Below are 13,049 nucleotides of genomic sequence, written 5' to 3'. Positions count from 1 at the left end.
ACAGTACAAGAAACTTTTCCCTTTTTTTATTTTGCACCTCCCCCCCGCACCCCCCCGTATGACCAGGGATTTGTCTAAACAGATTAAAAATGAGAATACATGTGAACTCTTGAGACCGGAACCTACTTCCCTTTTAAGTTGAAGGGAAGTAGTAATTTCTGTTAGTAACGAGATCATTTTTAAGGATGAATTTTAAAATTAGGCTCTCAGCACAATCCTGCCCTCTAGTGGTACATTTGGATAGTGCTCCCAACGGTTGTAGAAACAAAGGGGATGGAGTTGTTAACTGCAGAATGACTTGAGAAGATTTTGAACCACCATTTAACCCCTGCTGTCAGGCACCAGGGTGGATATTTGAACAAGTTACACAGGTAGAAGGCACATGGGGGAGTGACATGCTCCCAGATGTGTGTATGTCACATTCTTCCGTTGTGAAAGTCAGGCAGTAACATGATTCTGTCACAGTGTCCTGACTTTGTGATGTCTTCTGTAGCCACCTTGCAGGATCAGGTTCTGAAGCGGTGTCACAGCCTGTCACCTCTGGCTAGTTGTTTTATGGCTAAGCCCCGATTGACGCTCCTCTCTGTGATATGTTTTGAGGAGAGGGAGTTGTCCTCATTCAGCACTGACTGGGTGCTTTTAATAGCTGTCCTTCTAACCACTGGCTCGCATCCAGCACCATCAAGGTGCAGGGTCACTTCAGTGACTCCAATGGGTGTGGCTTGAGTGTCACATGAAACATTTACCACTCCTGACCAACTATCTGTCCTTGGGGACTTACTTGCTCTGTGTGGCCTCTTCTCCCTTGCCTGTCACAGATAGTAACACCCATGCCCAGAGGTAGTTATGAGCAAAAATGAGGAAATGCCTTCTGTCAGCATTAGTTTTAGTGAAGGGCATCTGCAGAGTTGGGGGACTTCCTCTTGCAGATGGTCACCAATACCAGCAGCACCTAAAGAAATGCTAACTGTCTCAGTGTCTATTGAGAGATTTGGTAAGCATAGAATAAAAAAACAGTGTAATCAGTGCTGCTGAAAGGCTGCCACCAAGCCTGGGACCTGAGTTCCATCCCTGGAACCAGCGTGAGCACATATACACCACGGAATGGCTATGCCAACAGTCATACACAGGCCAAATTCACAAACAAACAAAAATGAAAAAAGTAATTATTGGTGCTCTTAATTCGACTTAGAGCTTTTTAGACATGAAAAAATTTTGTCTTGAGGTTGTAGCACGTGGCCGTTATTAAGCATTAGCACAATATGGAAGCCTTTTAGAAAAGATAAAAATAGTAAAATTGTCCCCTCAGAGAAAGCCTGTCAGGCATCCGTCCAATGGCTCCAAGTCTGCATACATGGGAAACCAAGCATGACGTTGCAGGCTTCACAGGCCTGGGGTTCCACGAGTTTGTCAGGGGAAGTGCTCCCTGTGTCTGTGAGAATACACGTGATCTGTGCCATCATGAGACGGGGGGCAGAGCGTCTCTCAGGTCAGGCGTGTCAGTCACTCTGTGCATGCAAAGGGAGCTCTGCTTCAAAGGGGACACCTAGTAAGGTGTTTTGGTTGGCTCACTTGGGGTAGGATGGATGCCATTGATTTGTAGTTATCAAAGGCCAATGGTAACCACCAAGTGTCTTGAACCTCACGGAACAGCACCACACACAATGATTTTTTTTTTTTTTAGTTCAAATATCAGTGCTGCCAAGAGCGAAGCAGAGTGTTTTGTTTCTAGGAAATAATGAATGTAACTATAAGTTGTTCAGTCAACTAGTGCTCTAACTGGCATGCTGTTAAGCTTCTGATATTCTGCACCGGTTTTCCTTTAAAAAAAACAAATTAAATCTGTGTATATATGTGTCTGTATGTGTATGTGTATGTGTATACATGAGTATGCATGCAGATGGAAACGTCAGAGATCAATTTCTAGTGTTGGTCCTCAGGGGCTATTCTTTTTGTCTCTCTCTCTGTCTGTCTATCTGTCTTTTTGTTTGTTTGTTTGTTTGAATCAGGGTCTCCCATTGCCTTGGGGCTTGCTGATTGGATTACATTGGTCTGCCAGCAAGCTCCAAGGATCTGCCTGTTTCCATCTGTGTCTGTGTCCCACTTGCTGGGTTTACCGGCAGTACCACTGTGCTCAGCCTTTTCCCTGGGCTTCTGGGCATTGAACTCAGGACCTCAGGCTTGCAAACACTTTGCCAACTGAGTTGTCTCTCCAGCTCAACTAAACTTATTTTTAGCTGATACATGAAAATAAAAATTATGTTAGTGTGGTGTCATGTGATGTTTCAATCCGTCTATAGATCCTGTAATGTCTAAATTAGATTTAACAAATTGACTTCCTTATTTCTCAAACCTCTCTCTGTCTTTTTTGTTGTTTTTATTGTTTTGTTTTGGATTTGGTTTTTTTGTTTTGTTTTGTTTTGAGACAGGAAGACAGGGTTTCCCTGTGTAGCCCTGGCTGTCTTGGGTCTGTAGATCAAGCTGGCTTTGAACTCATGGAGATCTATCTCCCTCTGCCTCCAGAGTCCTGAGATTAAAGGCCTGTGCCACTACCTCCAGACTCATTTCTTTATTATAAAAAACATGTAAAACCCTTTCTAGATTTTGTTTTTAGAAACACAGTAAATATATTTTTATTTATTGACTTACATGCTTTATTGATGGTTAAAAATTATCACAATTATAAATTTCATATATATATATATATATATATATATATATACACACACACACACACACACACACACACACACACACAATTTATGTTGGAAGACATTTAAAACTACCAGTTCTATACAGCTCAAGACAGTAGAGATAGTTAATTGCACTTTGTGAGTCTTGGCTCAGTAACTACTCTGTAAATATCCCTTTCCCAGTCTCGATTCCTCAGGAGTCCCTAAAAGCCAAAAGAAGGACTCAGATCGGAAAGTCCAAGCTGTCCTGTGTGGGTTCTGAGATATCTAAAGTCATGTGTGGTAACTTTACAAATTTCTATAAACTCCACTACGGGCAAAACTGAGTCCCCTTAGAAGCCTTCATCACCTCCATCCATAGGAAGGTTTTTTTCTGTAGTATTCACATTATCAAATCCTAACATTGGTTGTTCAGACAGACAGAGAACGCTCAGACATACAGACACAGCTCATTCAGTTTAAGCTATATGCTTATAAAATTTTTCTTCTGAAAATATTAACCTAGTATTTATAATTTTTATTAGACGCTCTAAAAGTCTTTCCATGCATGATCTCATTGAATAATTATAACAAGTACATATTAACTCATTTGATAGGTAAAGACAACAAAATATTGTGATTTCTTATCAAGTGTTAAATAATAACAAACATTGAAGTTGGTATCTCCTACTTTAAGATATTTCTGTATTACATTGTGATTGACAGATTCTCTGTAAACAACCACTTTCTACAGTTGGTGGAGTTAACACTTATAGTGTTACCTTGGACCTGAGTTAGTGAATAGTGATTGCTATCCTCAGGGAGATTCACACTTTACTTCCTGTTGGCCTGTAGTCACAATATGGTGACAACTCATCAACATGTACTGTAGTGTCTTTCTCTCACATGATAACTTAGTGAATTCGTTCACATTAAATGTGTGGGTAGCCAAAGAGTGTACTCAACACAGTAATTTCTCAGTACTGTACAGCATAGTCATTGAATGTTTAGAAACACTAGCAACACTGTAGTTAGGAGCCATTTCAAATAACCAACAGATCACCAATAAAAAGGAGAAAGACAAAAAAAAAAAGTACCACCAATCAGAATCTCAGTATTTGGGAAGCAGAATGAATTCAAGGATAGCCTGGACTACAAAGTGAGTTCCAGGATAGCCAGGGCTACATAGAGAAATTCTATCTCAAAAAACCAGATGATAGTAATAATAGTAATAATAAAAATAAATTATCAATTTGTTCAGCTTCTGCTGGAGGGCATATATCATGTGACCTGGATATCACTTTTCCTGGCAGTATAGGACTCCAGAATCCTGAGAGTATAGATTGAAAACAAATGGTAACAAGTACCTGAACTCACAAATCTAGAATTCATGAATAGTCAAGACTCTATGTGCATTTATGTACATGAATGTACATGTATGCACATTTGTGTTTGTGTGTGTACATGTGTATATGTGTCTGTGCATACTGCTAAAAATTAAACATCTAAAGATTAAGCACCTATGTGTACTTACAAAGCTACAAGTGATTCACAACTGTATTATGAAGACTATCTAGACTATAAATTCTACCTTATAATGTCAATGCTACAAAGAGTCTTATATCAATGTATTATGTTCCTCTATAAACATCACCTCCTATGGAATTTCAAAGACTATTAAGTATTCTGATTTCTAAATTATGCCATATTAATTTCATCAAACTCAAAAATATTTATATAGATAGTTTTCCTATTGCATTTTGGCTCTCTAATGAGCATATGTGACTTTTCCTTCATAGCTGTAGAGGTACATGGGATCAAATTTGTTCTAAGGTTAAGGTAGCTGGGTAGCTCCATTTTATAGCTGGATCTAGACTTTGTCTATAGTCCACAGTTTGAAAGCTCATAAGCATGTATAGCTTCTGGTGGGTGTCCCATGGTGGAGGGCACTTCAAGGGGATGTGTGCGCAGATGGTGAGTGGTGGAAAGCTCACATGAGAGGAGAGGAAGCACAAGGGTACGGAGGGGCTAGCCCTGTCTATTCCTGGAGGAACTAGTCTGTTTCTAATCGAGTAACTCATTGTGAAAGACCAGCACCCATTCCTTCACAAGGGTGATCATGACCCCATGACCATTCACAGGGCTCCACTTCTTAAAGGCCCCAGCCCTGTGCAAATTCATTCATGATGATTGTACATAGTATTAGCATTAAGTCTGTTGCATCATGCTTTTGTAGTGTTCCTACTTTCTTATTGTGAGTTAAGAAATGCTTGGGAAATCAGCACTTAAAAGTTTAAAAAAAAATCACTCATGGATGTTAATATCGATAAACTATTTCAAGATGAGTTTCAGTCTCCCGGTTCTAGATCTGAGCTCTAGACTTAGTGATCATTTGATGCAGTGCTTTCTGAGTAAGTTTATTGATAGCCATCCTGAGTAGAATCCACCCAGAAAATGTTTGAAGTTGAGTACCTGTGCGTGTTCGCGAGGGCCTGGGTTTATGCATGTGTGCGTGCAGAATCTAGAGTGCCTCCAGAATCCAGAAGAACATATTGGATCCCACTGAAACCTGAGTCACAGGTTTTTGTGAGCTTCTAGAGCGGTGTGGTTCTCAACCTTCCTAAGGCTGTGGCGACCCTTTAATACAGTTCCTCATATTGTGGTGACCCCCAACTATGAAATTATTTCTATTGCCTCTTTATAACTATAATTTTGCTACTTTTATGAATTGTCATGCAAAATGTCTGTGTTTTCTGATGGTCTTAAGCCACCCCTATGAAAGGGTCCTTAGACACCCCCCCACACACACTCAGGGGGTCATGACTCACAGGTTAAGGTGATACGCCCGCCTCGCCAGCAAGGATGACGCAACAACAGGATCCTTCCTCACGCACTTTATTGGGGAACACACCATTGATTGCAAAGCGAAAGACCCCAAGCCCAAAATGGGTGCTGCTTAAATAGTTATCATGACTGTGTATAAATGTCTAATTGGTGCTTCTTGCAGAACTTCATTTACATACTGCTTGGGCGGTGAGGAGCTGCGTCTGAAAAATATGCAGGCTCACAGCAGGTGTTTACGACCCTGAATGCAGTTGTTTTCCACCTCAAACATCAGTGCCAAGCGCCATCTTCTAATGGCGGCTCCTTACATTAAGGCTCTAGTGAGTGCTGGGAGCTGAACTCTGATCCGCTGCAAGAGCTGGAAATGCTCTGCGCTGATGAGCTGTCTCTAATCGGGAAGTGACTTTTTTTCTTTCTTCACTTCAAGGATTGAAAAGTGAGTTAGGGAATTGAGGGTGTGGCTCATTCACTGAGTACAAGCTTAGCATATGGTAAGCCAGAGATACAGTCTCTGAAACAGCAACAACCAAACCCCGATTAGAAGGGATAACTCCATGAAAGCATTCCCGGTGTCGGTGTCGGGTGGAGGGGGTGGAGGGCAGATGCATGTAAAGCCGAGGTGATAAACATGACTGAGACCGTCCTGACCAGAGCACAAGCTCCATGAGGACAGGTGTCCCAAGCCCAGAGTAGTTTTCTCATACACTTCCTCAGCCAATGCTTCTGAGAGGATTAATGTGTCAGATAAAAAGAAGACACAAACGTTAGTCACTGCCTAAAACGTTTGTATATCTCAGTTGGTCCTTGAAGTGGTGTTAGGATGGAGGCAGCGTGTCCCTTTTGCAGATGAGGGATGTGATGTGTTTGCTTGATGCCAGACAGCTAGTAGGTGGTGGTATGAGACTTGAGAACTCCTGGGGAAGAGATGCAGGTGATACGATGGAATTTTGCATCCTATGTAGGCATTTTAGCTGTAAAAATTGTGTCTGCGGTGCTTCCTTCTTACCTGGCCTCAAGTCCACAGAAGCCCACGAGAGAGCTGCCAAATTGAAAAGATCTGAAGTGGGCTCTTTGACAGTAGCCTATGGTTCACTAGCCAAGGCAGCCGTGATCCAGCAATTGCTAAAGGAGAATGAAAAATTGAGCCAGCTCTCCAGTGGTACCCCGAGGTTAACTCTCTCTACCTCTTTGTTCAAGGATTCCTGTGGGATGCTGATGAGTGCAATTTTAGAAGAACTTCAGAAGAGAACTCAAGTGTCTCTGGAGCTGGCATCACTAAGAAAGAACTTTCCTCAGCCTCCTGCCCCTCACTGCCCAGGACGTGCAGGACTTGTTATCACCGGGAAGACCCTGGAGTTTGCCCTGCAGGAGAGTCTGCAAAGGCAGTTCCTTGAGCTGACAGCATGGTGCCAAGCTGTGATCTGTTGCCGAGCCACCCCACTTCAAAAGAGTGAGGTGGTGAAATTGGTTCGAAACCATCTCCACGTGATGACCCTGGCCATTGGTGAGTAGAAGTAGGAGGGTGGGGACCTTCCCTGTATTCTCCTTTGTCTGTCCCTAGGGGCTGATCCTATCCTATGCCTTTTCTTCCTTCTGTATATAATATACTGAATCTATCTATCTATCTATCTATCTATCTATCTATGTATCGATTTATGTATCTATGTATCTATGTATCTATCTATCTATCTATCTATCTATCTATGTATCTATCTATCTATCTCCTTATAATTCTGTATTTTCTTTTCCAGCTATACTTTTTTTCCCTCCCCTCCACCTCTGTCTGTACTACTTTACTCCCTTCCCGCCTCTCTGATCCTCACTGTGAACCTGTTGTTAGGGATGGAGCACAGAGAACAGTGTGATAATACCCTGTTGGTTATATCTTAGACCCCCAAATCAACTTAGTTACCTAGAGTTAGATATTGAACCCTGAAACTGAAAACCTCAGGCATTCTGCCTTCAAGAAAGTTAAATTGAGTTATACCAAACATCCTTTCAGTGCATATATTGGAGTGACATTTCTTTACCAGGCTTCCCTTTATCCCCCAGGCAATAGCTATAAAACAATATCTATAACTGATGCCTTTCTTATAGTGCATATAGCTAGCACCAATGAATGAGGCACTAAATGCAGAAAGTATCAGCTAACAAATGCTCTTGAAAAAAAAATAGGGAAAAGCTTTGCCATTTTAAATTGAGTTCTCCGAGCAGTAGCAGCTGCTTCAGCCTTTTAAGCTTGCTACGCTTGATCAAAATACTCTTCATAAGACTGTACCACAGGATAAAGTCTAAATTAGGCTTTTTTTTTTTTTGAGACTTCCTTTGTCAATGCTATTAATCTGAACCTTTTCACATTAGCCCCAGGCAGACTTTTCAGACAAGGGCAAAAAGCAGCCGTGTTCTTCACCAAAATATCACAAGAACAGTCTGTAGGCCACGTTCTAACACTCTTCTCCTTTGAAAACCCTTGAGCCAGGCTCCCACAGTTCAAGTCATGCTCAGCACTAGTGTCTTCCATATTCTTGTTAGAATGGCCCATTAAACACCACTTAAAGTATGCCTCTGCTTTAGAAATCCGAAGTCCCCAAATCCACATTCTTCTAAACAAAAATATGGTCAGGCCTATCAGAGCATACCCCAGTACCAGGTATCAACTTCTGTCTGTCTTAGTTAGGATTTTACTGCTGTAAACAGATACCAAGATATAGGACCAAGGCAACTCTTATAAAGGACAACATTTAATTGGGACTGGTTTACAGGTTCAGAGGTTCGGTCCATTTATCATAAAGGTATGAGCATGGCAGTGTCCAGGAATGACATAGGAGGAGGTGAGAGTTCTACATCTCGATCCCATCCAATAGCAGACAGGAGAAGACTGGCTCCTGTGTGGCTAAGAGGAGGGTCTGAAAGCCCACCCCCTAAAGTCACACACCTTCTCCAACAAGGCCACACCAACTACAATAAGGCCATACCTTCCAATAGTGCCACTCCCTAGGTCAAGCATATTCAAACCACCACCTGTAGGAACGTTGTCTTAATTAGTAATGGATTTAGCCCTTGTGGGTAGTGCTGCCCTGGGAAAGTAGTCCTAGTGTGTATAAGAAATCAGGCTAAGCAAACTAGGACTAGGAAGCCAGTGAACAGCATTCCTCCGTGGCTTCTGCATCAGTTCCTGCCTCCCAGGTTCCTGCCTTGAGTTCCCGCCGACTTCCCTAGGTCATAAATTTTGATTCGTGAGATGAAATAAACCCTTTCCTCCTCAAGTGGCTCTTTTTGTTATGGAGTTTGATCACAGCAATAGACTCTTAAGATACACAGCATGAAGGATTTGAAGACAGTATTGAGCTTGGAATTTTTCCTGATGGCAGTGAGATGCTACATTTGATTCTGCTTAACTAGTTTCCAAGTAACTCTGGAACGTGGGATAAAGCTCACAGGGCCAACTTGTTCCCTTAAACAGCCACTAGGGTTCCAGTTTGAGTATTTAATCCTCTCATGTTTTACTGTGGCTCATGTTTTTTTCTGCCTCATGAAGGTGATGGTGCCAATGACGTGAGCATGATACAAGTGGCTGACATTGGCATCGGTGTCTCGGGTCAAGAAGGCATGCAGGTGAGTACACATTAAAGTCCCATGACCTTAGTCTGCCTACGGAGGAAAACCTTCTCCATGATGAAGTTGCAGTGGGTCAATGAAGCTATGGTGTGGGGAGAGAAGGAGACTGGACCTTCAGCCAGTCCGCCACTGGTCACTTGTGACTATTATGTGATTCTGGCTAGTCTCTGCTGTGTCCGTGAGTTCTCCTTTTTAAAAGCTCATGGACATTGCAGGACTTCACTTTGTAGACATGTGATGGCTTTGTTAAATTCTCACTGGAAAAAAATCTACTGCCATTTGAATATATGACATGGAAAATGTAGAGTAGTAGGGAGGTGGGGAGGGAAAGGAAAGGAGACATGAGGAAGATGTGACTGTGTCTGTCTGGTGTGTGTATGTGTGTGTGTGTGTGTGTGTGTATGCGCGCGCGCCCGAGTAAATACGTATGTACGTGTGTATGTGTAGTCTCTCTTCTGGATCTGCTGGGAAGGTAGGTTAACTGATTTGGGTATACTGCTGTTCAGGCTACACCGGGTATCCTCTGTGTGCTCTAGCATGTTCCTTTGCCCAGACTTCCCTTCCTGTCGCCTCTGCAGGCTGTGATGGCCAGTGACTTTGCCATTTCTCAGTTCAGACATCTCAGCAAGCTTCTCCTCGTGCATGGGCACTGGTGTTACACACGGCTCTCCAACATGATTCTCTATTTTTTCTACAAGAATGTGGTATGTACCTGCTGAGAATTTGCCACCCCGCCTCTCCAATCCAACCTTCTACTGCTGGTTGCCTCAGGGATGAAGAGGAATACTACGATGCTGACTTGCTATAACTTGCTGTGTTCATTAGTATCTGGAGGACAGCCGGAAGCTGTTCTAAATGTCTTCCCAGAGATAATCTGGGAATGTGTATGTTTGAACTATTGACAACAAATTGCTAGGCCTGTCCATCTGCTGGCATGCTCTGCTCCCTGTGCATTTACATTCCATTAAGTCCTGGTGGGTTCATTTAAAATCCAATTTCTGACCTTCTATAAAAAGATAGTGACAAGCAGGATTACAAAATGTTTCAAACTGTCAGGAGAAAATGAAAAGGTTTGCTTTTGTGGTACGTGGGGAAATAAATAAATAAATAAATAAGTAAATAAATAAGTAAATAAGTCCACTGCTCCAGAATAATGACTCCTGAAATATATCAAAGAGGGCAAGAGAGGAAAACGCAATTGCAAGGATTTTCTATAAAAGTTCATAAAAGTCTATTTATGCATGGTAGATATTTTGTGATCATGGTATAATTATTGCTTGGAATAATCAGACATTACTTAGAAATCCTGGTGTCTAATCTTTAGTTTTCCATTTAAATTATACATTCCTTCCTCCCTCCCTTCCTTCTTTTTCTTTATATTTTTTCAGGCAGTGTCCAGCCCTAGATGGCCTGGAATTCACTATGTAGTCCATGCCCACCTCAAACTTGTAATCCTCCTGCTTCAGCATCCTGAGTGCTAGGATTACAGACATATAGCAACATACTGGACTGCAGTTTTCTTCCTTACACTTGCATGTTGACTCATTTGATTCTTCGAGGTGGACCTATTGTAACTACATTGTTGTCTTTAGACTACATTTGCTCTTGGTCCTTAAAAGTAGAAATTTTTCTGTGTTGTCCTCATTTAAGATACAATGGGGACGGGGGAGACCAACCTTTAGGGCAACCATTTCTCCATGCTTCTTCCAAAGAGACCATCCAGGATTATCTCGAGAATCCCATGCTTTGGGACCCAAGGTCTCAAGATAACTGAGTGTTGCCCATTCAGTTGGCAACATTCCTCATAACTACTAAGAAATAACTGGGCAGGACGGTAGGGAAAAAAAACCCCACATGTGTGGTGTACCTTCTCTGAGCCAGGCATTCACCTTTGTTCCCTTCATCTAGAGTGAAAATATCTGCAACTCCACCACTTACATGACAAATAAGTGACTGGGTAGCTTTGTGCAAATGTTTTATTCTCTTTGAGTCTCAGTGGCTTAATTATTCAGCATGCAGTGGCGAAATACCACAAAAATAACAATGGAAATCTCCTGCAGTCTAGGAGCCAGAAGTCTGAAATCAGAGAGTGGGTGCAGTTGGACTTTGGTAAAGGGCCTTTCTGGCTATAACCTTTCGGGTAGACGAAAGCCACCAGAGGTGCATTTTATAGAAATGCTAATTCCGTTCCCACAGGGCTGTACCATGATGACCTAATAAGTTTAGCATCTGGCCTCTGCTCCTATCACCATCACAGTGGAGGCTAAGATTTGCATGTATATATTTTTGAGGAATCAGAAATACTTTAGTTCATCACCTGTAAAACGGGAGCAACAGTAATTCCCCAGTTGTTATGAAGACTAAGTGAATTTTTGTAAATCATTTAGAATTGTGCCAGCATCACACTGTACTGGTGTGTGTATGTGTAATTTAATAAGATATCCATTAGAAACAAAACAAAATGAAAGAACTACACGACAAGTTGTATTCTTCATCTGTGGTTGTGGACAAAGCCTCGGAAGACTGAAGGTAGGGGACCCAGCAGAGCAGCATGTAGGATACCTGTTTAGATGCGTACTGATGTGTCTAAGATCTGAACGTCTTTCTTTGTGTCCCCAGGCCTATGTGAATCTCCTTTTCTGGTACCAGTTCTTTTGTGGGTTTTCAGGAACATCTATGACTGACTACTGGGTTCTGATCTTCTTCAACCTCCTCTTCACATCTGTCCCCCCCATCATTTATGGCGTTTTGGAGAAAGATGTTTCGGCAGAGACCCTCCTGCAGCTGCCTGAACTTTACCGGAGCGGTCAGCGATCAGAGGTAAGTGTTTAAACAGAACTGTGTCAGCCGATGTATCGCATGGTGAAAGCCAGCATGTTTCCGGTCAGCCAGGCCCGAATATTATAAGATAGCCAGGAGTATTTAACATGCCTGGTTGCTTTCAATGCTCTATACCAGTGGTTCTCAACCTTCCTAGCTCTGTGTCCCTTTAATACAGTTCTTTATGTTGTAGTGACCCCCACACACAACTATAATACTATTTAGTTGCTACTTTATAACTGTGACTTCGTTACTGTTATGTAGTGTAAATATCAGTTAGATGTGATATCAGATACGTGACTCCTCTTAAGAAGCTGTGGCCCCCCAGGTTGAGAACCACTGCTCAGTACACATGGCAAATGTTAAGTCGGTGGCCTGTGGTATCGACACGAATATTTAAAAGTTCTTATGTACTTATAAGAAGAAATTTAGAGTTTGCAACCTCGTTAATGCCAGCTGACTTGTGTTACACCCCACTGCTCAACCTGTTAGGCTCCCCAGGAAACCTTTTTCTGCCTCCTTTTTCTTCACACAGACACCTTTTGAAACAGAATCCAGTACTTTTCTCACTCTAAAACGAGGATCTGCTCCTCAAATGTAGTCTGTAATTTCTCCCAAACTCCCAGAGTTAAAGGATGATAGAGCCAGGATGTAAAACCAGATCATTCTGGTTCCCGAGTTAAATTCTTCAGAGTCTGATGCCCACACAAGACAGAAGTGATCAGAGTGGCTCCTGCTGGCCACCTTCCTAGCATTTATAGGGTTTCCAGATCTGGGAGGCAGCAGTGGTAATATTTACCTTTCTTAAACTCTTTGCTATCTTAAAGCCAAACATTGATGGTTTGTGATAGTTAACTCTTGCTGTATAGCAGGAGGGGATGAGATAAAAGATTTACTGCTAGCACTACCTTCTCTGGCCAGGCAGCCAGAAACCTTTCACTGGCCAGGCTGGTTAATTCCTTTTGAACAATAGAGGAAAAGGAAAGATGTCACTCACACAGATACATAAACAACTGGGTGAAGTGGAAAATGGCTACATTACTACAGATGGATGGATGGATGGATGGATGGATGGATGGATGGATGGATGGATGG

The 13,049-nt window shown here is 42.2% G+C and overlaps 1 protein-coding gene across 1 annotated transcript in view; it reads left to right on the top strand.

Annotated features, from left to right (window-relative positions):
* Positions 1–13,049, top strand: part of Atp10d (ATPase phospholipid transporting 10D (putative)) — a 90,313-nt gene that overhangs the window by 63,950 nt on the left and 13,314 nt on the right. Inside the window, exons 16-19 of the mRNA XM_028780795.1 lie at positions 6,714–7,020; positions 9,055–9,131; positions 9,713–9,838; positions 11,754–11,954. Coding sequence (XP_028636628.1) covers positions 6,714–7,020; positions 9,055–9,131; positions 9,713–9,838; positions 11,754–11,954 — 711 coding nt within the window. The remainder of the gene's footprint in view (positions 1–6,713; positions 7,021–9,054; positions 9,132–9,712; positions 9,839–11,753; positions 11,955–13,049) is intronic.

This window comes from Grammomys surdaster, unplaced genomic scaffold (assembly GCF_004785775.1).
Source record: "Grammomys surdaster isolate TR1022 unplaced genomic scaffold, NIH_TR_1.0 372, whole genome shotgun sequence".
Lineage (NCBI taxonomy): Eukaryota > Metazoa > Chordata > Mammalia > Rodentia > Muridae > Grammomys > Grammomys surdaster.
This window is presented reverse-complemented; position numbering and strand designations above follow the sequence as displayed.